The 27,594-nt window shown below is 40.2% G+C and overlaps 1 protein-coding gene across 1 annotated transcript in view; it reads right to left on the reverse strand.

The window, feature by feature from the left end:
* The window catches only part of NWD2 (NACHT and WD repeat domain containing 2), a 210,695-nt gene that overhangs the window by 102,717 nt on the left and 80,384 nt on the right, over positions 1-27,594 (reverse strand). The window contains exon 2 of the mRNA XM_059067598.2: positions 19,055-19,143. Coding sequence (XP_058923581.1) covers positions 19,055-19,143 — 89 coding nt within the window. The remainder of the gene's footprint in view (positions 1-19,054; positions 19,144-27,594) is intronic.

Consider the following 27,594-nt stretch of genomic DNA (forward strand, 5'->3'; position numbering starts at 1 on the left):
AATCAGGTCCTAAATCAAGCCCAGAAAGAACTGGCTGGCCCCAGTGGTTGTACACGATCACCAGAAAGAAAGAGGATCCAACAGTGTGAGTTAGGATAATGTTTCATCCAAAGCCTCCTAAAGGCGACTAACTGCTCAGACCTGATGCCTCTGTGTCTTGGGAGATTCAGCCTATGGACAGTCCTAACAATTGTAATGTGATGGTAAGAAAGAACTGAACTCTTAACCGAGGCAGAACCTCTGCCTATTAAGGCTTAATGAACTTGGGGACACAGAGAAGGTGTCAGGAGTCGTTGATGACAGAAGCTGCCACAAGGCAGGAGCCGTGCGCATCTAGGTTGAGTCTGAGCTGGGGACTCACCGTATAAAGGAACCTCAGCCCGGCTGCAGCTATGGGCACCAACTGCCTTCAGGGGCAGGACACTTGACCACAAACAAATGATGTGCCTGAGTGAAAAACCCAAAGTTGGCTCTGTTCCTGGCAGCGGGCTTTCGGCAGCCACTGTATGGGAGTGATCTGCTTCGTGCACCTGGGCCTGCATCACTGCTGCAACTTCCCAAATCATGTCCTTGCTTCTTCGAATCCATTCACTTACACCACAGGCAGAGGGTTCTTGTTAAAATGCAAATCTGATCGCCAATGTTAGGATTTCCTTTCATTCCACCAGACACTACATAGAGTAACTTTTTTTTTTTTTTTTTGTGGTACGCGGGCCTCTCACTGTTGTGGAGCACAGGCTCCGGGCACGAAGGCTCAGCGGCCATGGCTCACGGGCCCAGCCGCTCCGCGGCATGTGGGATCTTCCCGGACCGGGGCACGAACCCGCATCCCCTGCATCGGCAGGCGGACTCTCAACCACTGTGCCACCAGGGAAGCCCTAGGGTAACTTATTTACTCCTTAACCTTATGAGTGGACAGAAATATTATCCCTATTTTATGGATGAAAAAGCTGAGGAACAGGGAAGTAACCGGCTCAAAATCACACAGGTAGCAGAGGTGGGATTTGAACCTGGGCTGTTAACATTATTTTACAGCACTTTCCATGTTTAAGCTTCCCATCACCCAAAGATAGTATCTAGAATCTATGACCTGATTTCTGAGATCTTCCATGACCTAGTCCCTGCCTAACTCTCCAACCTTACCTTATACCACTTTCTCTCTCATGGGTCATGCTCCAGCTGTGTATATACTCCTCACACGTGTGTGTACATGTGAGCATATATTTACATATGCACATGTATTTACATATATACATGTACATTTACATACCTATACATACTTAAATTTTTGTGAATGTATGAATATGAGGCTTTTTGATGCAGTAATTAAGAGCACAGACACTGGGGCCAAACTACATTGGTTCAAATTCTGACTCTGCCACTTATTAGCTGTGGGATCTCTAGCAGTTATTTACTTCTGAATTTCTAAGTGTCCTTATCTAGTAAAATGTAGAAGATAGAATTTACCTCCTGGGCTCCTAGCAAAGATTAAACAGGTTAATGTATATACTGCACTTAGAAAAAGTGCCTGGCAGGCAGTGAGTACTACCTAATGTTAAAATTCCCTCCCAAATTTGCTTTTGAAAATATGTTCCTTCTGCCTGAAATACTCTTCTGTTTAACCTGGCCATCTACCCATCGTTCAGCATTCAGCGTAGACATCAGTCCCTCAGCTGGCCTTCCTGATGCCTCTAGGTTCAACGAGGCCCCCCCCATCATGCACGCCCAGAGCTCCCTGTATTTCCTCTGCAGTAAGCAGCACCATGGCCACTGTTGTGATGACTGTATTCGCTGAGACTGTAAACTCTGAGGACAGGGACTATGTTTGTTTTCAACACTGAGGTATCCACTGCACCCACAACCTGGCCTATGTAGAGCAGAGGCTCAATAAATGTCTGTGAATAAATGAGTGAAGCCCATGGGACCAAGCACCTTAACCTGCCCTGGGGATTTGGGGTAGACATCAGTGAGGAAGTAAGACAGGAGTCTGGACCTGAAGGATACATGCATAGGAGACTTCTTCAGAGAGGGTAAGAGGACGGAACTGCAAAGACAGAAATGTGACACGGCCTGCTCAGATAGAGATGAGGTCACAGAATCATCCTTTGGGGAGCTGAGAGGAGACAAGATTGGGCTGAAGAAACACTCTGCTTAATAGATAAGAAAACTGGGCTTACGTTACTTTTCCAGTGGTTTGTAACTAATTACTGACAAAGCAGACCTCTTAAGTGAATGTTCTTTGTGCAAAGACTTGTTATAAGGTCTTCTCTCCATCCTACAAGAAATAGAAAATGAGGGTGGAAATAGCTACCTTGTGTTCAGAATCTGAGAAAGACTTCATGGTGACTGGACCTGACTGGGATACTTAAATGTCACCTGCAAACGGGGATCTCTCATTCTGTTTATTGAGGGACTAATCCTCTTGGGTGATTTCCAGAGTTGGCATAATTGATAGCCACAATTTAGCGGAATTAAATGTTCAGCAAAGTATAGCTCCTCCAGTAAATTTTGGAGTTTGCCACAATGCCACTGCTCTATATAAAATTGCCTGTGTGCACAAAGTAAAGGAGGAACAAAAATACCGGCTTGGGAAGTCAGGCCTGAGAATTCGAGAAGAGCCATTCCACACTGCAGAGATGTTGAGCCAATATTTATAATTCAACTGGAGCAAGGAAGGTCAATAATGACATAATGATTTCCTTCCCTTTTATCTTCTCTATTAATCTTCCTCTCCCCTTTTTATAAATGGGCTCATGGATGGGAGCAGGATGATGTAACACGCTTTTAAGACTTTTTACAGAATAGGAACTTGGTTAAGGCCTGTCCAGGCTTTGATGGACAGAATCAAAATGCAAAGCGAGCTAGACAAATTGAAGTGCTGGCCTGAGTGAAATGATGTGTGGTTCAATGAGGGGAGATGCATTTCATTTTAGAAAGAGGCACGCATTTGATTAATAGACAATGGAAAAGGAGTGATTAGTTGACAATGTGGAGAAAAGTCCAAGGGCATCACAACACATCCTATCAATTATAAAGCCAGTGATGTATTTTGGCAACTCAGGAGGCAAAATGCATTTTGAGATTCCTGAGCAGGCAGGCAGACAGGAGGAAAAAAATGAATATAGAGAAGGAGACAGCGTTCAGTAGAAAAGGAGGGTCGTGGTGAGGATGCAGTGGAAGAAAAGCAGGTGGACACAACTGATGGACCTTCAGTGTGAGACTAAGGAATTATTAGTCAGTAATTATTAATAAGGTCAGGCTAATAAAAGACTCACATAATTTCACCTGACCTACAGCTTGGATGTACATAGAGAATGTAGCTTTTTAATTTTGTCTAAAATGGTTTGGGTCTCCTGCCTAAGTCTCTATCCTCTGGGTACCAGGGTAAAATGAGCTTCTGTTCTATCCAGTGTCAACCTTAGTTTGAACTCATGTTTCCAAGGACTCTTTATTAAGTGCTTATTCTCCCTTGACTCAAGATGCCGACTCTTTCAAAAGCCTCCTTCTTTTCCTAACATGATGTCTGAGTGACCTCATATCCTGAAGGGGAAAAATGGATTCCTAGGGCACAGTCCCCAGGTGATGCCCACTGCACTCCTGGTTGCTGGCAGCATGGCTGTGCTTGGGGCAGTTGTAACCCATGGGCTGGCCTCTCCCTCTCAGCTTGGTCAGAGCCTGGTGTTGCTCTGCAGCAATCAGGGCCACCCTCCCCTCCTGGGGCTGAGAAGTCCCAGGCCTTGGGCCCATGCTCCATCCAGTTTTTCCACCCTAGCCCTTTGGTGTGGTCTCCTCTCCCTGTCATGGAGACTAACAGTGGCCCTTAACTTAGCAAATGTGACACACAGTAATTGAGGGCAGCTTGGGAAGTGAAACTTCATGGTCTCTTGCTGCCATGGCCATGATGTGGCCACACCCAGGTCCGTTAGCGGAGGGAGGGGCAGGGCCATGATTGCTGTAAGGCCATCTCTTTCCAGAGTCCTAAGTAGAGAGCAGGGGTAAGCTGCCCTCAGTGTTACCCATGCACCCACCTGTTCTCACTCATCTAACCCACCTCCCCTTTTCTGAAGCAGAACTCGGAGAAGGGGGATGGAGAAGCAGATCTCCCGAACTCTGCCCCTCTCTGTCTCCTTCCACCATTTTTCTAGAGACCACATTGGATAGGTCCTGGCTCTGCCTTATTGACAAGCTGGGCCCTCTTCTCTACATATTAGATCTCCAGAGTCAGAGTGCTAAGTTCTAGTTGATATGCTAAAGATGTGATTTAAGGAATTTAGAGAAATCTTCTCACAAGCTGATAGTGTGACCTTCAAGGTTTTTGTCTTGCTACATAATCCTTTCTTGTGTGCATGACAATATTTCTTGAATATTCTTCCCATTAGCATTCCTTCTGCACCAGACACGAAGCACCCCTCAGAGAGACAGAGGCCTTGATCAAAGGTCTCCTACTGTACTCAATAAGGCAAAAGAAAAATGCATATGAATAATTTCATTACACTAGGTTCTTGTTCAGGAGAAAGACTTAAAGGTGAAAGAAAGAAATGAACATTGGTTAAGTGCTTCCACGTGCCAGGCATGTTGCATCATCTCACTGAATTCTTGTAACAATCCTGGAAGATAAGTACTACCCCATTCACTTTACAGAGGGGTCAACTGTGTGTTAGGGAAATCAAGCAATTTGCCCAGAGTCACAGGACTGGTGAATTTGCAGACCCAGAATTTGAATCCTAGTCTTTCTAACAGAAAAACTTATGCTGTTTCCACTGTACCCCATAAATTACATAATGTGCTGCATTTTACTGAATTTAAAATATCAGTATTAGGCTGCTCTAATATTGTACATTCCACTAAAAAAGAAACGCACTGCCAATTACACCACGACACACCATTTGTTTGTAAGATGAATCCTGATTTCTGAGACGTAAAAATGTGAAAAATAAATGCGTCTTAGAATGAATGATCTGGTAAATACAGTTTAAAGGTTATTTGAGCAGCTGCTCTGCTATGTACAGTCTGGAGCAGAACACAAAATCACCCAGGGTAAGGAAAGATCAAGAAGACGTTGCCATAATCATTCAGCTATCAAGAAACAGAAGCCTGAATAAAGATGGAGCCTTGTGAAACTGGAAGACCAGGCCAATTTCCAGGAAACACTGTGGCAAGTGAATCAACTAGGAACAGTGCAATTTGGATCTAGGTTGTAAAGGGTGAAGAATGAACTATGAGCCACAGTTTTAAAGTCTGGAATACTGGGGAATAGTAGCGACTGGGAAATTGGGAAAAAGGAGAAGGATGGGTTCCATTTTAGATATTTTAACATTCAAAAAACAACTATCTTCATGTAACTGGTGAGGGTTGGAGATGCTGATGTGGGGCTCACTCATGCACAGGCACCAGCTTCAGAAGATGACATCTACTTCGGGGTCTAGGGATGAAAAAAACACGTGGACAGGTCTGGACCTGTGCTTCTAAAGGAAACATGAAGAGATGGAATGTCAAGCAAAGAATAGAAGGACAAACTCTAGACCAAAGGGGCCTCAGGAGGTACCTCCACCAAGGATGAGCATCTTCCTCTCTGGTGCCTTCAGGTGGCACCACTATGGCATTGCGAGGCAGAGAGCAGGTTTGGCAAGATCTTCCTGCTGGCTGGAGCTGCAGGTTTCATTCACACTTCCCTACACACCTAGGGACTCAACACTTGCCTGCCGGAGAGAAGGAAAAGGGCTGGGTCGGCATAGGAGTTCCTGCTTTGAGACCAAGCTATCATACTTAATTGCAAAGGCTTATGGGGGAATTTTTTAAAAGCTATCTTTAGCAAAGCTGCAAAAGGTAACAAATGGCACCCATCAAGACAAGGACTGTTCATCTAATATTGGGAAATAAGGTTTCCATCACCTTCCTCTTTTGATTTCAAATAAACTTTAAGTCTTAAGACAGCAGGCAAATGAACTGCTTGAACATAAGTTTTAGTCCATTGCCTCATATCGTTACTCAGCTCCAATTCCACAGTACTTTTGAACACCACATTAACTATTTCATATTATGCACCTGCCAACTAAAGAACGTTGCTCACCATCTGGCTCTACAAGAATTAAGTCATTAGCCACTGCAGCCATGTTGCAGTATGACCTTCAACATACCCTGAAAGGAGTTCAGGGCCAAGATCAGGAAGGAGGCACTCTGTGCTCTGGGAAACCTGGCAGAACAGGCCTTCAGATAGTTAGATATTTTCAGGAGAAAATTTTTATGAACCTGGATTCTTGCATCTTCCCATACTTAGAAAAGCACTAAAACCATTACCTAACATACCAGCTCCTTGTGACTAGTAGCAACCTTCTACCGAGATGTGTGCTCTGTTGCACGTTCCCCTTTTGCCAAAATCACATATGTACTGACCTCCCCCTACCTCTCCAAACAGTTTCTTGGAGCTCTCTGAGAGGCTGTCTCCCAGGCTATAGTCCTCAGTAAGACACCAAAAATCTGACTCATAGTTTCTACATTGTGTGTGTGTGTGTGTGTGTTTCTTTTTAGTTGACACACCCTACTAATGCAATGTCCAAAAGTGATCAAATAAAAGGAAAAGTTACTAATTTGACTAGTGAAATTATTTTCTTAATCATTATCTGTTTTTTTTTTTTTTTTTACATGTACAAATGAATTTCCATTCCCTACAGAAGCTCCTCTAATTAAGTCTCTCCGTCACTTGCAGCAGGACACCTGTTACTGGGCAGTCAGGCTCTCATCCCTGTTAGAATGGCCTCAGCCTGACCACTCCCATCTAGAACTTCACAGTCCAGCATGGGAGCATTTGACTACTGAGCACCCAAAATGTGGCCAGTCTGAATTGGGATGTGTTGTGTGGTAAAATATACACTGGACTTTGAAGACTTTGTATGAAAAAAAGAATATAAAATAACTAATAATTTTTTTGTTGATTATGTGTTGAAATGATATTTTGGATATAAATTGGCTTAAATATGTTCTTAAATTTTTTTTTCTGCTTCCTTTTACTTTTCAGAACGTAGTTAGAGAATATAATTGCATTCATGGCTTGCATCTGTGATTCTCATTATATTTCTTTTGCACAGCACTGGTCTAGACTCTCAGCTTCTGGGTCTTATTCATTTAATAAATTCACTTTAATCAACATTTATTATGTATATAATATGAACCAGGTACTCTAAAAAGGACTGGTGATAAAAAGATATAAATAATATGACTTCTGACCTTGATGAGCTTCCAGTTAGGGAGAAAGGCATTTTTAAAGTAATTAAAACAATATGACAGATGCTATTAAATACTAGAAATAGGCAGAGCTGGAACTCCCAGCTTGGGGTCTCTTCCCTCTGCCGTCATGGAACTGTCCTGGAGCCCGAGGGGAGGGAGGCCTCACTGAGGCTGATGGCTCTGGAGGGGCCCCGGCGGCCAAAGCCACAACAGTCATGGGGCCGGCGGGCCGGCCATGTGGACTAAAGGCTCTTGGTGCTCCAACCAGGCATCAGGGCTGTGCCTCTGAGGTGGGAGAACCAACTTCAGGACACTGGTCCACAAGAGACCTCTCAGCTCCACGTAATATCAAATGGTGGAAATCTCCCAGAGATCTTCATCTGGAAACCAAGACCCAGCTTCACTCAACGACCAGCAAGCTACAGTGCTGGACACCCTATGCCAAACAACTAGCAACACAGGAATGCAGCGTCATCCATTAGCAGAGAGGCTGCCTAAAATCATAATAAGGCTACAGACACCCCAAACACACCACCAGACGTGAACCTGCCCACCAGAAAGACAAGATCCAGCCTCATCCACCAGAACACAGGCACTAGTCCCCTCAACCAGGAAACCTACTCAACCCACTGAACCAACCTTAGCCACTGGGGACAGACACCAAAAACAACGGGAACTATGAACCTGCAGCCTGAGAAAAGGAGACACCAAACACAGTAAGATAAGCAAAAAGAAAAGACAGAAAAACACAAAGAAGATGAAGGAGCAAGGTAAAAACCCACCAGACCTAATAAATGAAGAGGAAATAGGCAATCTACCTGAAAAAAATCAGAATAATGATAATAAAGATGATCCAAAATCTTGGAAATAGAATAGACAAAATGCAAGAAACATTTCAAAAGGACCTAAAAGAACTAAAAGGGAAGCAAGCAATGATGAACGACACAATAAATGAAATTAAAAATACTCTAGATGGGATGAATATTAGAATAACTGAGGCAGAAGAACGGATAAGTGACCTGGAAGATAAAATAGTGGAAATAACTACTGCAGAGAAGAATAAAGAAAAAAGAATGAAAACAACTGAGGACAGTCTCGGAGACCTGTGGGACAACATTAAACGCACCAACATTCAAATTATAGGAGTCTCAGAAGAAGAAGAGAAAAAGAAAGGGACTGAGAAAATATTTGAAGAGATTATAGTTGAAAACTTCCCTATATGGGAAAGTAAATAGTTAAGTCCAGGAAGCACAGAGAGTCCCATACAGGATAAATCCAAGGAGAAACACGCCAAGACACATATTAATCAAACTATCAAAAATTAAATACAAAGAAAACATATTAAAAGCAGCAAGGGAAAAACAACAAATAACACACAAGGGAATCCCCATAAGGTTAACAGCTGATCTTTCAGCAGAAACTTTGCAAGCACAAAGGGAGTGGCAGGACGTATTTAAAGTGATGAAGGAGAAAAAACTACAACCAAGATGACTCTACCCAGCAAGGATCTCATTCAGCTTTGATGGAGAAATTAAAACCTTTACAGACAAGCAAAAGCTGAGAGAGTTCAGCACCACCAAACCAGCTTTACAACAAATGCTAAAGGAACTTCTCTAGGCAAGAAACACAAGAGAAGGAAAAGACTTACAAGAACAAACCTGAAACAATTAAGTAAATGGTAATAGGAACATACATATCAATAATTACCTTAAATGTGAATGGATTAAATGCTGCCACCAAAAGACACAGACTGGTTGAATGGATACAAAAACAAGACCCATATATATGCTGTCTACAAGAGACCCACTTCAGACCTAAGGACACATACAGACTGAAAGTGAGGGGATGGAAAAAGATATTCCATGCAAATGGAAATCAGAAGAAAGCTGGAGTAGCAATTCTCATATAAGACAAAAGAGACTTTTAAATAAAGACTATTACAAGAGACAAAGAAGGACACTACATAATGATCAAGGGATTGATCAATGAAGAAGATATAACAATTGTAAATATTTATGCACCCAACATAGGAGCACCTCAATACATAATGCAAATACTAACAACCATAAAAGGGGAAATCAACAGTAACACAATCATAGTAGGGGACTTGAACACCCCACTTTCACCAATGGACAGATCATCCAAAATGAAAATAAATAAGGAAACACAAGTTTTAAATGATACATTAAACAAGATGGACTTAATTGATATTTATCGGACATTCCATCCAAAAACAACAGAATACACATTTTTCTCAAGTGCTCTTGGAACATTCTCCAGGATAGATCATATCTTGGGTCACAAATCTAGCCTTGATAAATTTAAGAAAATTGAAATCGTATCAAGTATCTTTTCCAACCATGACTCTATGAGACTAGATACCAATTACAGGAAAATATCTGTAAAAAATACAAACACATGGAGGCTAAACAATACACTACTTAATAACGAAGTGATCACTGAAGAAATCAAAGAGGAAATCAAAAAATACTTAGAAACAAATGACAGTGGAGACACGATGACCCAAAACCTATGGGATGCAGCAAAAGCAGTTCTAAGAAGGAAGTGTATAGCAATACAATCCCACATTAAGAAACAGGAAACATCTCAAATAAACAACCTAACCTTGCACCTAAAGCAATTAGAGAAAGAACAAAGACCCCCAAATTTAGCAGAAGGAAAGAAATCATAAAGATCAGATCAGAAATAAATGAAAAAATTATGAAGGAAACATAAGCAAAGATCAATAAAACTAAAAGCTGGTTCTTTGAGAAGATAGACAAAATTGATAAACCATTAGCCAGACTCATCAAGAAGAAAAGGGAGAAGACGCAAATCAATAGAATTAGAAATGAAAAAGGAGATGTAACAACTGACAGTGCAGAAATACAAAAGATTCTGAGAGATTACTACAAGCAACTCTATGCCAATGAAATGGACAACCTGGAAGAAATGGACAAATTCTTAGAAATGCACATACCTTCTGAGACTGAACCAGGAAGAAATAGAAAATATAAACAGACCAATCACAAGCACTGAAATTGAAACTGTGATTAAAAATCTTCCAACAAACAGAAGCCCAGGACCAGATGGCTTCACAGGCAAATTCTATCAAACATTTAGAGAAGAGCTAACACCTATCCTTCTCAAACTCTTCCAAAATATTGCATAGGGAGGAACACTCCCAAACTCATTATACGAGGCCACCATCACCCTGATACCAAAACCAGACAAAGACATCACAAAGAAAGAAAACTACAGGCGAATATCACTGATGAACATAGATGCAAAAATCCTCAACAAAATACCAGCAAACAGAATCCAACAGCACGTTAAAAGGATCATACACCATGATCAAGTGGGGTTTATTCCAGGAATGCAAGGATTCTTCAATATATGCAAATCAATCAACGTGATATACCATATCAACAGACTGAAGGAGAAAAACCATATGATCATCTCAATAGATGCAGAGAAAGCTTTTGACAAAATTCAACACCCATTTATGATAAAAACCCTGCAGAAAGTAGGCATAGAGGGAACTTTCCTCAACATAATAAAGGCCATATATGACAAACCCACAGCCAGCATCGTCCTCAATGGTGAAAAACTGAAACCACTTCCACTAAGATCAGGAACAAGACAAGGTTGCCCACTCTTATTCAACATAGTTTTGGAAGTTCTAGCCACAGCAATCAGAGAAGAAAAAGAAATAAAAGGAATCCACATAGGAAAAGAAGAAGTAAAGCTGTCACTGTTTGCAGATGACATGATATTATACATAGAGAATCCTAAGGATGCTACCTGAAAACTACTAGAGCTAATCAATGAATTTGGTAAAGTAGCAGGATACAAAATTAATGCACAGAAATCTCTGGCATTCTTATACACTAATGATGAAAAATCTGAGAGGGAAATTAAGAAAACACTCCCATTTACCATTGCAACATAAAGAATAAAATATCTAGGAATAAACCTACCTAAGGAGACAAAAGACCTGTATGCAGAAAATTATAAGACACTGATGAAAGAAATTAAAGATGATACAAATAGATGGAGAGATATACCATGTTCCTGGATAGGAAGAATCAACAATGTGAAAATGACTCTACTACCCAAAGCAATCTACAGATTCAATGCAATCCCTATCAAACTACCAATGGCAGTTTTTACAGAACTAGAACAAAAAATTTCACACTTTGTATGGAAATATAAACGACCCCGAATAGCCAAAGCAATCTTGAGAATGAAAAATGGAGCTGGAGGAATCAGGCTCCCTAACTTCAGACTATACTACAAAGCTACAGTAATCAAGACAGTATGGTACTGGCACAAAAACAGAAATATAGATCAATGGAACAGGATAGAAAGCCCAGAGATAAACCCACACACATATGGTTACCTTATCTCTGATAAAGGAGGCAAGAATATACAGTGGAGAAAAGACAGCCTCTTCAGTAAGTGGTGCTGGGAAAACTGGATAGCTACATGTAAAAGTATGAAATTAGAACACTCCCTAATACCACACACAAAAATAAACTCAAAATGGATTAAAGACCTACATGTAAGGCCAGACACTGTAAAATTCTTAGAGGAAAACATAGGCAGAACACTCTATGACATAAATCACAGCAAGATCCTTTTTTTTTTTTTTTTTTTTTTTTTGCAAGATCCTTTTTGACCCACCTCCTAGATAAATGAAAATAAAAACAAAAATAAACAAATGGGACCTAATGAAACTTAAAATCTTTTGCACAGCAAAGGATACCATGAACAAGACCAAAAGACAACCTCAGAGTGGGAGAAAACAGTTGCAAATTAAGCAACTGACAAAGGATTAATCTCCAAAATTTACAAGTAGCTCATGTAGCTCAATAACAAAAAAACAAACAACCCAATAAAAAAATGGGCAGAAGACCTAAATAGACATTTCTCCAAAGAAGATATACAGATTGCCAACAAACACATGAAAGAATGCTCAACATCCGTAATCATTAGAGAAATGCAAATCAAAACTACAATGAGATATCATCTTACGCTGATCAGAATGGCCATCATCAAACAATCTAGAAAAAAAAAAATGCTGGAGAGGGTGTGGAGAAAAGGGAACACTCTTGCTCTGTTGGTGGGAATATAAATTGATACAGCCACTATGGAGAACAGTATGGAGGTTCCTTAAAAAACTACAAATAGAACTACCATAAGACGCAGCAATCCCACTACTGGGCATATACCCTGAGAAAACCATAATGCAATAAGAGTCACATACCACAGTGTTCATTACAGCTCTGTTTACAATAGCCAGGACATGGAAGCAACCTAAGTGTCCATCAACAGAGGAATGCATAAAGAAGATGTGGCACATATATACAATGGAATATTACTCAGCCATAAAAAGAAACGAAACTGAGTTATTTGTAGTGAGGTGGATGGACCTGGTGTCTGTCATACAGTGAAGTAAATCAGAAGGAGAAAAACAAATACCGTATGCTAACACATATATATGGAATCTAAGAAAAAAAGATGTCATGAAGAGCCTGGGGTAGGACGGGAATAAAACACAGACCTACTAGAGCATGGCCTTGAGGATATGGGGAGGGGGAGGGGTAAGCTGTGACGAAGTGAGAGAGTGGCATGGACATATATATACTACCAAATGTAACATAGACAGCTAGTGGGAAGCAGCCGCATGGCACAGGGAGATCAGCTCAGTGCTTTGTGACCACCTAGAGGGGTGGGATAGGGAGGGAGACACAAGAGGGAAGAGATATGGGAACATAAGTATATGTATAACTGATTCACTTTGTTGTAAAGCAGAAACCAACACACCATTGTAAAGCAATTTTACTCCAATAAAGATGTTTTTTAAAAAAAGACTATAAATAAAGCACTATGGAATCTTAAAGAAGGAAATTCACTGTTTCTTAAAGGATGAGTAGAAAATTTTTTAGTCATTGGCATGGTGGACAATTTAAGAGCAACTGAAACAGAGGGCACAGTGGGTCTGAAGACTCAGGGGGAAAAAAAGAACTTGTTTGGGGAACTGAACGTAGATTAGAAAGGGTAAAACAGGCTACCTGTGTGGGAGGGGACAGACAAGACCTCAGTGGACAGGGGTGGAAAAGAGAAACTTGTATGCCCGGCTAAGACGTGCAGAATGTATCTTGTGGATGAAAGAGTCAGATGTGTATTTCAGAGATACCACTGCAGAAATATGGTGGAGGGTGGACTAGGTGGTCCAGGTGGGTGGAAGGGTTGAGGCCGGGGAGGAGAAGGATGAGATGAAGGTAAACAGGCCCGCAGCATATCTACTGCAATAGTCAAGATGATAGTAATATAGACTTGAACAGCTGGGATACACTGGAGAAATATTTAGGAGGTAGAATCCACGGGTCTTTGGGATTTATTGGATATTAAAAGTGAAGAAAAAGGAACAGGGTTATTTACTTTGGTTACTAAGTGATGTGAGAGGAATACTAGATGCCCACTAATAATGTTTGCTGTCAGAAGGTATTCTTAAGGAACGCAACTAAGTTGAGTGACTGGACTGAAATGAAACTGTTTTCAAAATGGAGCAGTGGCTAAGCGCCCAAATCAATCACGTACCCCCGTTGGAGGTCCCTACCCCAATCAGGTTTACTCCTGCTCAGGGTACCTGTGGGGGCAGGATGGGGCAGATTATAAGAGTTCAGGGAATAGAGGGGGAATATTTGGGAATCAGAAAAGACTTCTTAGAAAGCAAGAACTTGGGCTGGAGTTTGAAGGGTAGGCGGGAAAGGAGAAAGGGTATTTCTGATAAGAGGGGAGAACTGCAATAGGTACAGCGAATGAGATTTTCAAGTCAAGAATGAGTGATCAGCAAGATGTGCTCCAAGGATAGGCTGAGGATGGCCAAACTGGCATGGAGTGTTTATGTTGGGGAAAATGGCAGATGAAATTGGGGAGACAGCTGGGATCACATTAAAGAGGGACCCCATAGGCAGCAGGGAGCCATTATAAGGTTTTAAGCAAAGGAAATGACAACCTGACATTTAAGTAAGGTTACTCTGGTGATGTATAGAAGAACTCAAGTAGGATGATGGTGTAGGCAGCTCTGCTTGCTACTTTTACTAAACCCAGTAAATGTCAAGCACTCTTCCAGGCCCAGGAGACTTAAAAATAAGCGAGGACTAGTCTCTTCCTCCAGGACTTGCAACCAACTGTGGGTAAGCAGAGAACAAGATCAGTTAAGATCCTCTTTGTTCATCTTTTTTTTTTTTTTAATAGCTTAAAAATTTTTTTTTTAATTTTTGGCTGCCTTGGGTTTTCGTTGCTGTGCGTGGGTTTCTCTAGTTGCAGTGAGCGGGGGCTACTCTTTGTTGTGGTGTGCAGGCTTCTCATTGCGGTGGCTTCTCTTGCTGGGGAGCACGGACTTTAGGTGTGTGGGCTTCAGTAGTTGTGGCACACGGGCTCAGTAGTTGTGGCATGTGGGCTCTAGAGCGCAGGCTCAGTAGTTGTGGTGCATGGGCTTAGTTGCTCTGCGGCATGTGGGATCTTCCCGGACCAGGGCTCGAACCTGTGTCCCCTGCATTGGCAGGTGGATTCTTAACCACTGCACCACGAGGGAAGTCCCTTCATCTAATTTTTTGAAGCAGTTAAGGTTAGATCAGGGTCTTAGCAAGAAGAATGGAGATGAAACATCTCAAAGCAGGGCTTGCAGATAATTACAAGCCCTTTATTTATTGGGTCCTGCACTACCTGCTTTTACCCCAATCTGTCTTCATTTTTCCCAACTTACTCCCCTGTACTTCCTTTGATCCTCTTCTCCATAGTCAAGGGCACTCACTGAACACTGGCAAATCAAATAACATCTTATTTAAACCCCTTGCCGTTCTCTGAGCCATGTGTGTTTTCTGCTCTGAGTAGGCTTGACATTCTTTCCATTTAATGTTCCCATCTTCAAGCAGTCAACTATGTATATTACACATGGAATTAGTTGAAGTTCACATAATCAGAGAGGCTGGTGCATTTTCATTAAAACTCTTAGTTTAAATGAAAAAATAAAGGAAGTACTAGTCTGCCGAACAGGAATAGAGAAAAAAGTATATGGCCTAGCTTGAAGTGTAACTCTGCAGTCTATCAACTTAGTTCAATAGAGATTTAACTAAATAATCCAGTACCTGGCACATAGTAGGCCAATCACTGGGATAAGTTGAATAAGACACAGTTCCAGTGCAGAGAAGTTTTAGACGTTATAGACAGGCGATGAAAAACGTACCTAGTTGGATGTCTCCTTATCTTTGCCGCTCATTCTAGTCTGCACCATGATCATTTCTTACTTGCGCTGCCTTACTGCTTCTGCCATCTCTCCCCACCCCCACTCCAGTCCCCTCACAAAGCTTGAGCGAACCTCTTAAAAATAAATCCTGTCACTCTTTCACTTCTTACTCAGTAACATTCTAAGTCCTTACTCTTAGTCCATAAGGTATGATCTTCCTTTGATGTTATCTCCTACAATCATTTATCTTACTCATTACTCCATTCTACTCCATTCCCACTTGGCTTCTTTACTGTGCCTAGAATATACTAAACACATTCCAATTCCAGACCCTTTTCCTGGTTACCTATGTCTGGAATTCTCCTCCCAAAACATCTGCATGATTTGCTCCATTACCTTCTGCAAATCTCTGCTCAAAGGCTGTCTTATTACTCAGTCCTTCTCTGACTGCCTGGCATTCCCTACCTCCCTTTATCGTGTTTTACTTTTCTTAAAAGCATTTACTCAGCAAAATTCATCTATTACCATTGGAATTGACCGTTTATTGTCTGCCTCTCTCAACAATATTGGAAGATCCACAAGAAGAGGGTCTGAGGGTTTTTTCCCTGTATTTCCAGCATGTGGAATGTTGACTGGCATGTTGTCAATGGTCAATAAACACTTCTTAAATGAACTGGATCAGTGACTGGGAGTTATACACAGGACTTTAGGGGAGCAGGGTATGTGGTATAACCTGGGAGGAATGACGGTATCAGAGAACAGTTCTTTAAGCAAGTAATGTTTGGGCTCAGACTTCATTCATTCAACATTCTTTTGGAGTTTTACCATGTGCCAGGCACTATTCTAGGACGTAGCTGTCATAAAGGCAGCTACGTTCCCGTGGAACTTACAATCTTGGAAGAAAGACAGAAACAAGCCAATACATGAGTAAACAAGAAAAATATCCAACACTGACACATGCTATGCAAATAACTAAAATAGGATGATGTAAAAGACAGCACACCTAGGGGGTTACTTTAGATTGGGTCATTAGGGAAGCAACTCTAGGAAGTGACATTTCAGCAGAGACTTGAAGGACAGTGAGTAAGCACCCATGAAAAGATGAGGGAGAGACATTCCTATAGAGAGACAGCCAGAGAAGAACCCTTAAATGGAATAGGCTTGAAGTGTTCAAGGGACCAAATGGAGGACACACAGCTGCAGAGAAGTGGGCAAGGAGAAGAGGGGCATGACTTAAGATCAGACAGGAAGAGTCCTAGGAATGAGTAGGACTTAGAAGGTGAAGCAGGGGAAGAAGCAGATGGAAAAGCATTGTAGGTGGTAAGAACAGCAAAGGCAAGAAAGCAGGAAACAGACTGGTATGTTTGAGTAACTCTAGGAAATGCGTTTCTCCTGAGTCCAATGCACAAAGATGGAATCCAGAACACTGTACGGCTAAATTCATTTTTTTGTGAAGCTTCTGGCACATTTTTGCTGCAGCTGAGAAAAGAGAACCATCTCTCTAGTAAACACAGCCTCAGGGAGCTCTATAACCAACCTACTTTGCAAGGTGGGAACCAAATGCAACCTTGCATATTGTATTCTAAACACAACCTCAGATGTGTAAACTGTCACCACCCCCATTTTAGACACGAAAGGACCAGCGGGTGGGTTAAGTCACTCACAGTCAAGAGCTGGGGCTCAATTCCATATCATGCTTTACCCAGTGCTGTTTCCTCTGCTGTCCAGTATCTTACTGACTGATTCAATACATCTGCCTGGAATGATCCTTGCCATCAATTTCTTCTATGGACCTTGCCTTCTACAGTTTTCCTTTGGCTTTATCTGTCTTCTCCTGTACCTACTTAAATGTAGAAAATACATTTTTTCCTTTTTTCCCCTCAGCTAATCCTAATCAATTCCATGTTTTATGGAGGCTGTTCTGTAGCTCAACTTTCTTCTACTGACAAAAGTGATGCAAACCCAAATAAACTCAAAGATGGGATTAATAGGCTTGGATACATTTCTTTACAGTAACTGAGTCCCCAAGGAATGCCTAAGTCTTTGGGAATCTTGACATATCAGAATTTTTAACAGTTGAGACTTTGTTATCAGTAGAACGAGATTCCTCAGAGAAAGTAGTGCTGACTTCACAACAAGGAATTTAGGTTGATGATTTTTCAAGTAAACAGTGACTTATGAGTAACTATTCAATATGTGCGTCACAATGGCTTGCTGCCAACAAACACTATGCACTGAGATCAAAGCCATTTTGAAACTCTTATTTTATACATCCTATTAGAAGGCACTAGGAAGTATATCAAGACAAAATATTTACAAGTCAACCCTTGAATAACACAGGTTTGAACTGTGTGGATCCACTCATGTGGATTTTTTCAGTAGTAAATACTACAGTATGAAATGATCCATGGTTAGTTGAATCCTCGGATATGGAGGGACAGTGGATACAGAGGTCTGATTGTAAAGTTATACGTGTATTTTCAACTACACAGAGGGTCAGCACCCCTAACCCCTGCATTGTTCGAGGTTCCACTGTATTCAGAAGGAAACAAATGAGGGGTGAAATTTTCTTCCATTAACAATGACACATTTTCGGTGGGGGGGCGGGGGGGCGGTGTGATGAATTGGGAGATTGGGGTTGACATATATACACTAATACGTATAAAATGGATAACTAATAAGAACCTGCTGTACAAAAAAATAAAATTAAATTAAAAAAAAAACCCAAAAAACTCTCTTCCAACCCAAAGAGTAAAAAAAACATAAAACAATGACATATTTTGTACTCTTACACCACAAACCTCTAGTCCATAGTCCTTACTTAACAATGTAAACATGTAGTTAGGATAGCACTGTAGAGTTAAGATGTCCATTGCAAATGAAGGTGACGAATTCTGACTAAATAACGCTATCTATAGTTGCAGGAGCCATTCACTTAAAAAAAGTTTTTGGATGTCTAAGATATGCCCAATGTCTTCTGGTACTTTTCTATTAGGTGGCCTCATCAATAGTGTCTACAAATGCCAGGATGTTTATGAATTTTAGCAATGACATGCACAGTTACTGTTTCTTGAAACACTGATGGTTTGTTTTTGGTAAATGGTAAATTCCCAAAATGCTTGGGGAAAAGGACATTCTTCAATGCAAACAAAAACTAAAAGGTAGGACAGAAGGCAAGGACCGACCAAGCTGCTAAAAAGAAATACTTGGGAGAGAGTTGGTCCCAATTTTTTGATGCAAAACATTTCTAGAGATGCCAGCTTAAAGGCAGGTGCTCAGCAACCTTGCCCTTTTTGACATTAGTGGAGGTTAGCAAAAAAGCAAATAAACATAATTCGAAGAGAAAGATGAGCCAATACCGGGTAGGGTCCAAGAAGCAGAGCATAAAAGTGCAAAACATCAAAAATGACTAAATATTTTACTTCCATTTTCCAGTGTTTCTTTTCACCCACGCTTAAAGAAATGAAATATTTTGGAGCTTAAAACATATTTTATAACACCCAAACTGTGACAAGAAACAAACATTAGTTATTTAGCTGACATAATTAAAAATGAAATTAATATCAGCATTACCTGAAATTCTAATCCATAGTTTTCTCTGCAGAATTCTCTTAATTTAGGATACACGTTTTCTCTTAGTGCCTGTCTTTCTGCTCCCGTGTCTGTGGAAGAAAAGCAAACACACAGAAAGTGAGTTATGTCCACATAGTACACATTTCTGGAAAAAAAAAGAAAGCTTACAAATAAACATTAACATTAATATAATCAAGCTGGGGTGCTGCATCATGAAATGATGGGATATTTGCCTGCTGGAGAAGACTTGCTCTTAACAGAGCAGGGGTAGCCGAGATGTTTACCATGCACACAGGGCGAATGGGAACGCTGGGTAAGTTCTGTGTGTGCTGGCAGAGCTGGGAATTCACAGCTCATTCTTTATACCCATGTAGACCCTCACACGGTGCTCTTACATAGCCACAACCACACTGTCTTTCAAAGAGGTAGAAGGAAAAATTGTAAGGCTATCAGGTGTAGCTCCATTGAGTGTAAATATTTCAAAACACACACACACACAGACACACACACTGATTACTGATTTCCAAAAACATCCAGACTCTATCATTCCCTACAGTATTTAGAAACAATGCTACTTTTACAAGATTCAGTACAGCATCTGTGCAATCAGCACAATAGTCAGGAGCGACAAATTGTAGGAGACAACGTCTAAAACTAGTAGATTCCACTGGCCAATGGCTCAACATTAGCATCTCCCACCCTGGGCTTAGGGACCTGTTATATCAGAGAGGGGGTCGTTTTACATGTGCCACAGTGTGTAAAAGCTTCGAAATAAAATATTTAAAAATTATCTGTGTCATTAAAAAATACGAGAAGAAACAGAGAACCTGAAACCAGAAGAACCATAACATATGTATGTATTTAATGCTGAATGTTCTGCACAGAAAGGGGTTCTATAGCCACTTGTGCTGGACAGTGATCCACATCAGTGATGACGCTGTACGATGCTTACAGCAAAGAGAATGGTCCTCGCCCAGTTAACTTCAGAGAAAGATAAGAATCGGAGCTTAAAAAATTAGGTTAATGTGTTATCTCATGAAAAGGACCATTTGCTAAATGTACCTCAATCGTAGCCATAACCATGAAACATCTGCATACCACATTTATAACTCAGGAACCAATTTAAAAGACTGTCCTTGTTATTCTCAAGCACATCTGTCCATGCAAACTCAACCATATGCCGTGTTGACCTACTCTACTTTCCTACTGCTCTCAAGCCTGTTTTGAGAGGCAAACAACCAATCCCAAGAGTCTGAGATGCAGCGGCAGCTTGACAGAGTGACAGGAACCAGTGTTTACATGGGAACCAAAGATTCAATACAAGGTCTTCGAGATTACTCTGTGATCCAAACAAGTAGGGTCTTTTCCCCCCATAGATCCAACATGGACCTAAGTCCAAAGGGAAAGCAGGAGAACCGCGTTGAGGAGGGTACACCTGAGCAGTGCCCATGTGTCATTACGGCACTGGTGGAAGCAGCAGATTAAGCTTCCACATGATTTATATAATCTTGGGATCAGGTGCCCATCCTCCCTCACCCCACTGTAAGGGCTGAAAACACTAACTTTGAAGTAAAGCTGATGATATTCAATCTCTCTAAAAGGCAACCTAGTTTTAAGACCCAAATAACAAAAAGTCACTTTAAAAATGAAGAGATACTACCAGATGTGGAATTTGGGACTATATTAAACAAGGATTATTGGTAAGATATTCTAAAAAAAAATAGTATTCAAATAATACATGAAAAAAATTATGAAATGAGCAGAAATTTGCTTCTTAAAAATGTTATTATAACTCTTATTACTGGGTCCCAAGACCTGAATGTGTCATAGTAAGGAGGCTAAGACAGAAATGCAATATCTGATTACTAACATTTACTGAATGCTTACTGTAGACTAGTAGTGTGCTAAGTTTTTCTATGTGTATTTTCTTAGTCACTTCTGTCAAAAACCCTATGAAAATTATCAGTCCATTTTTAAAATAAGAGGAAACAAATATAAAGGGGTTAAGAGACATGCCTGAGGTCATGTGACCACTAAGTTGGAGAACCTGGATTTGAACTTAGAGAGCCGAATGCCATAGTCTGCTCTAACCATGGAAAATATGCAACTGTGCAAAGAATCAATCTTTGAAAATGACAAATGCAAGAGCTTCCCAGAATGGTTAAGGGATGCTGAAGTCCTAATATTTATGAAACAAACAAACAAACAAAAATCTCAGTTATCCGTGACAGGTTTTTCCCTTTCTATAATACACCCTTCAACAGCCAACCCATCAATAAGTTCTCTTGCTCCATCCATCTCTAAATAAATCCTGAATGAATCTACTTCTCTGCACCTCTGGTACAAGCCAAACTCATCTCTCACCTGGACCCTATCTTGCTGTTTCCATACTTGCCTCCGTCAATCCATTCTCCACACAGCAGCCAGATTTATGTAAAAACATAAATCCGATCACATCACTCTCTTGTTTAAAATCCTCCAGCAGCTCTTCATGGAACTTGGAATGAAATCCCCACTCTTACCTTGAATGTTCTCTCCTTCTCTAAGCTCATTTCTTACCACTTGCCCTGTTCATGTCACTCAAGCAGCGCTGGCGTTCATATGGTTCCTGGGTTATATTCTCACTGGTGACCTCTGCTCTAGCCATGACGTCCTCCTGGAATGCTTAGTCCCATGATCATTTCATGTCATCTGTCATTTAAGTGTCAGCTTTAATGCCACCTCTGCAGAGAGGCTTTCGCTGAGCCCTCCAGCTATAGAACCCCTCTCTATCACACCATCTTCTTCAAATTCTTTGCACATTACTCATCACGATTGGTGATAATTATCTGTTTACTATGTGTCTCCCCCACTGCCACGTGAGCTCAGTGGAACTCAGAACCTTCTTCTGTCTCTTTCACTGCTGCATCTCCAGTGACTAGAGTCACGCTCAATTAAGGAAGGAGTACATGAAAAAACCCACACAGGCACCAGGGATAAAAATGAGCTGACAGGCAATGCATCTCTGCAATTACCTCCAGAAACAGAAAGGCTTCCTACATTACAATATGCCATTGGTTGGACATGGAATCAAGACTGTGAAATTCTGGGAAATACATGATCGGGTTTAGAAAGTTGACTTCATGAAGTAAGTGAATGAACTGAAATACTGATGTCTTTCCTGGTTTCTGCGTTTCCGGCAAAATACTAATATCTTATCAAATTATGTTAAATGTTTCTAAAGATGTGAGGGAAGTGTATGACAGGCATTCTGTATTATTACTTATATTACAAAAGTGACTCAGATTTTCCTATATTTGTATTAATATAGGATGATTGGCTCTGGAAATGGAAAAGTAATTAAAATAGAAGGGATTAATTATGCTGGATGACAGATAAACTGGCTTAATTATACAAAAAACCTGATTCATACTGACAGCACATCCGGACGGTTGGCAATTAAAAAACACTAGAATGTCATGGATAGGAAAAATTAAGTCACAGGATGTCACACATAAAAAGGGACCTCTTACAAAAGTGTAGATCAAGACGAGGTATGTCATCATTTATTCTTTATAGTCACTGCATCCATTTGTATCTGTCCAGCTCCTAAATGCTTTGAAAAGATGCATTAACACTTTGGCAGCAGTACAGAGGTTTTCAAAGAGTTGCTTTCTAAATAATTCCTCTATGATTTCAGAATTAATGACGGTCTCTGTGTAGTATCTGAGTTACCTGCAGGAAGAACATTAGCTGGCGCAGAATTATCAGTCAATATCATTATCCTACTTCAAGCAGGGTTTAGATTAATTCCAAGCTTTTATTAAAAATAAGAGTGCCAAAATGTCCATGTGGGACTGGAACTTCTTACTGTCCCACCTCACCCAACCTTAAGAGCACGGATGTTAGATTAAGTCATTTCCCTCTTGGCAGCTCACAAAACTTATTTAGGATCCACCTACAGCTGTCATTCCAGCCTGGGTTCCCAAGTCTCTGTAGGTTTGCTCTTGCCTGGATTTTCCCTCTTTACCTGGTCCCTTAGCCAATGATTCATCTGGACATCTTATCTGACTTTTGTTGTTGTTTGGGTTGATATCCTGTCTGGCAGCTTCCCAGAGGCTACCTCCTCTCCATGCCCTCCAAGTCCTCTGTGCCCAACCATGACCCTCACCATTCCTTATTTCCATATCACCACATCCTGTCAATTTTATCATAATCTTCTTTTGAATTTGGCTATGCTTTTTTGTCTACTCTCTATTTTTGTACTCACCATCTCTCAGCCCTTAGAGTCCAAAAGTCTCCTATTTGATTGACCTGTTACCTGTCCCTTCTCATTGCAGTCTTAAGCTCCACAGAGCTGCTGGAGATAAATTCTAAGACAAAACAAAAGCGAAAACTAATTTGATCATTAAAGACCTTGGCTGGCATCTGGTGGCCCAGAGGATGAAGGCCAGAATATTCAGCAGGTGTAAATGTATCTTCAACCTAATTTCTATCATCTACTGCTCTTTATCATGCACCCTCCATGGTATTTTTCAGATATTACTTGAACCCGAGCCTTGTCTTTACACATACCGCTTTCCATGCCCAGAATCCCCTATCTACTGCATCCCCTTTGCTTGGCAGACTCCGATCCTGAGTCCCAATCAAAGGCAGCAGTTTGTGAATGCTTACTAGACAGAGACAGGCATGCCCTGATCACCCCATAGCACTTTGTTCACCCCTATATAACATCATGTATTTTAATTTATTATAAATATAATATTTTAAATTTATTTATTTTTAGTCTGTCTCCCCCATTAGACTTGTGAATTCAAGGGAGGCAAGGACTTCCTCATACATAATTATTATAATTAGGAATGAAATGCCATGTAGCATACTGATGCTACAGAAGTTTAAAAAAATTTAAGGATATACTGTGAACAATAACTTTATTTCTAATAAATTAGAAAACATGGGTGAAATGAATAAATTCTAGAAACAGAAATTATTGAAACTGACTCAAGGAAAAGAAAATCTGAAGAGATCTACAAGTTAAAAAATTTCAATTAGTTATTTAAAATATTCCCAAAGAAAATCACCACCCCAGAGTATTTAACTGATATTTCAATATTTAAAGAAATAATCCCTTACACTTTCAGAAAAGAGTAGAAGGAACACTTCAACTCATTCTTTAAGTCTATATTATCCTAAACCCCAAACGAGACAATAACATCAAAGAAAAAACACAAAACAAAAACTGCAGACCAATATATATCCCTCATGAACACTGAGGCAAAAAACTCTTAGCAAGATACTAGCAAACTGACCCCAGCAATATATACACTGTCACCAAAGGGGATATAGTACAAGAATGATAGGTTAGTTTAATGTGGAATATGCCACATTAATACAGGGCATGACCATATGATCACTCCACATAGGCAGAAAATCTTTTGCCAAAATCTAATACCCATTCAGCCACGGGGAACAGAAAATAATTTGTTTGCCCTGATAAAGGACTTACACAAAACCCTACAATTAGCACCATGTTTCATGGCTTAAGACTGAATATTTTCCACCTATGATCAGGAACACATTATCACTTATAGTCAACATTTTACTGGAGGTTGTAGTCAGTACAGTGAAGAAAAAATTAAAAATAAAGGCATCTAGACTGAAAAGGAAAAAAAATATTCTCAGTTGACAAGGTCTTGTATGTAGAACACCCTGAGGAATCCAGAGGAAAAATACAATGACTAATAAACGATTTCAACAAGGTGGCTGAATAGACTATACAAATCAACAGTATTTCTCTATACTCACAACAAACAATCCAAAAATGAAATAGAAAAAATGCATTTACAATAGTATTAAAATAATAAAACACTGAAAAACAAATTTAACAAGAGCAGCACAATACATACATTGTAAACCATAAGACCTTGCTAAGAGAAAGATCTAAAAGGAGATCTTTCATCTTCATGGATGGGAAGACTCAATATTATTAGCATGGCAATCCTCACCAATTACAGGCTTGAGATTCTCCAAACTGATCTACAGATCAAACACAGTCCCTATCAAAACCCCAGCATATTTTTCAATTATTTTTTCGGTGCCATTATTGAAATGAAGTTTTAAAGCACACTTTGGTCAATCTTGCTCATTATCTGATCTGTTAAGTACACCAACTGTTATCAAACAGAAAAGACAGTAGAGGGATTAACTGTGGTTCTAGAACCAAACTCCCCGTGTCTGAATCCCAGCTCTTCACCTGCTAGCTGTGTGATTTCAGGCAAATTAAAAGATGTCTTTTTTGTTTTCATTTGTCATGTGGAATCAAAATTACTAGTATCAAGCTTATGAGGTTGTTGTGAAGATTAGATGGAGTCTTTCAACACCACCTGGCATATGGTAAATACTCAATAAATGTTGCAATTATTGTATCAAACAATTTGGGGAGTCAAAGATTAAAGCATCTTTTATTACTTATGAGAATTTTTAGCACTGGAAGATTTATAGTAAAGTAGCTACAACAATCATGATCTTGATGATGATCACTGTAGTTCTTAAAATGATTAAATTTTCAAGATAGTTTTCAAAGGTTTAGGAAAACCATAGTTAAAATGTAATTTAAAAAATATCACCAGTTTAGGGTTTCCCTGGTGGTGCAGCGGTTAAGAATCCGCCTGCCAGTGCAAGGGACAGGGGTTTGAGCCCTGGTCTAGGAAGATCCCACATGCCGTGGAGCAACTAAGCCTGTGCATCACAACTACTGAGCCTACGCTCTAGAGTCTGCGAGCCACAACTACTGAGCCCGTGCACCTAGAGCCTGTGCTCTGCAACAAGAGAAGCCACTGCAATGAGAAGCCCGCGCATCGCAATGAAGAGGAGCCCCTGCTTGCAGCAACCAGAGAAAGCCCGCGTGGAGCAATGAAGACCCAACTCAGCCAAAAATAAAGAAATGAAGGCTTAAGTTAAAAAAAAAAAATCACCAGTTTATCCAAATACTCTTAAAAGTTCCCAGTAGGAATTCACTAACTGTATTATTGCTACATCTCAATACACTTTAGGAAAAAGGAGTAAACTATAAAAGATAACAATGCTGGGCTTATTTCTGGTAATATTGAGGAAAAGAACCCTCACAAATATGACACTAAAACAACCCAAATATGGCATACAAATATTTTAAAATATATATTTTAAAATGTGTGACATAGTTTGAATGAAACTAAGCAATGCACAGAGGCCCAAGGCACAGTGAAAGCAGTAATCTCAGAAAATAAGGGATCTCTGAGGCCAGCTTTTGGTTATTTTCCACTAAGCCCTGGTGACCTCTAGTGTTGATTTTTGTCTTCTGTGGGTGCAGGGTAGATTGGACACAAAGCACAGAGCCCCAAACTGATGAGTCTAACAGGAAATCTTTGCAAAAGGCCATGACCCCAAAGAGCTAAGACCTTCAGTGTGAGGGTGAATCAGAAATCAATCCTGATCACCAAGAAAACCTGCTGCTATACCATTCGCACTAGGTGGAAGAAAAAACAACCTCCTTGATATTTGTAATCACAAGCTTGGCCTCTTGTAGGTTAGCAGTGCAAATTCATTTTATTTAAAGTCTGACAAGGAATTCCCTGGTTGTCCAGTGGTTAGAACTCCATGCTTCCACTACAGGGGGCACAGGTTCGATCCTTGCTCGGGGCACAGTGAATAAAATACTGCATGTCACACTGTGACCCCTAGTGCTTGAGAAGCATAATTTCTAACAGGCCTAATGAATTTCAGCAAATTAAAAGTTTCAAAGACTATTAAGCCACATGCACTCACACACACGAATTCTTGGGGTTTATCCCAGGAATGCAAGGATTCTTCAATATATGCAAATCAATCAATGTGATAAACCATATTAACAAAATGAAGAAGAAAAACCATATGATCATCTCAAGAGATGCAGAAAAAGCTCTTGACAAAATTCAACACCCATTTATGATAAAAACTCTCCAGAGAGTGGGCATAGACAGAAACTACCTCAACATAATAAAGGCCATATATGACAAACCCACAGCAAACATCATACTCAATGGTGAAAAACTGAAAGCATTTCCTCTAAGATCAGGAACAAGATAAGGATGTCTAGTCTTGCCACTATTATTCAACATAGTTTTGGAAGTTCCAGCTATGGCAATCAAAGAAAAAGAAATAAAAGGAATACAAATTGGAAAAGAAGTAGTAAAACTGTCACTGTTTGCAGATGACATGATACTATACATAGAGAATCCTAAAGATGCCACCAGAAAACTACTAGAACTAATCATTGAATTTGGTAAGGTTGCAGGGTTCAAAATTAATGCACAGAAATCTCTGGCATTCCTATACACCAGCAACGAAAAATAAGAGAAATTAAGGAAACAATCCCATTTACCATTGCAACAAAAAGAATAAAATACCTAGGAATAAGCCTGCCCAAGGAGGCAAAAGACTTGTACTCAGAAAACTATAAAACATTGATGAAAGAAATCAAAGATGACATAAACAGATGGAGAAATATACCATATTCTTAGATTGGAAGAATCAATATTGTAAAA

Source organism: Kogia breviceps, chromosome 6 (assembly GCF_026419965.1).
Source record: "Kogia breviceps isolate mKogBre1 chromosome 6, mKogBre1 haplotype 1, whole genome shotgun sequence".
NCBI classification, from domain to species: Eukaryota; Metazoa; Chordata; class Mammalia; order Artiodactyla; family Physeteridae; genus Kogia; species Kogia breviceps.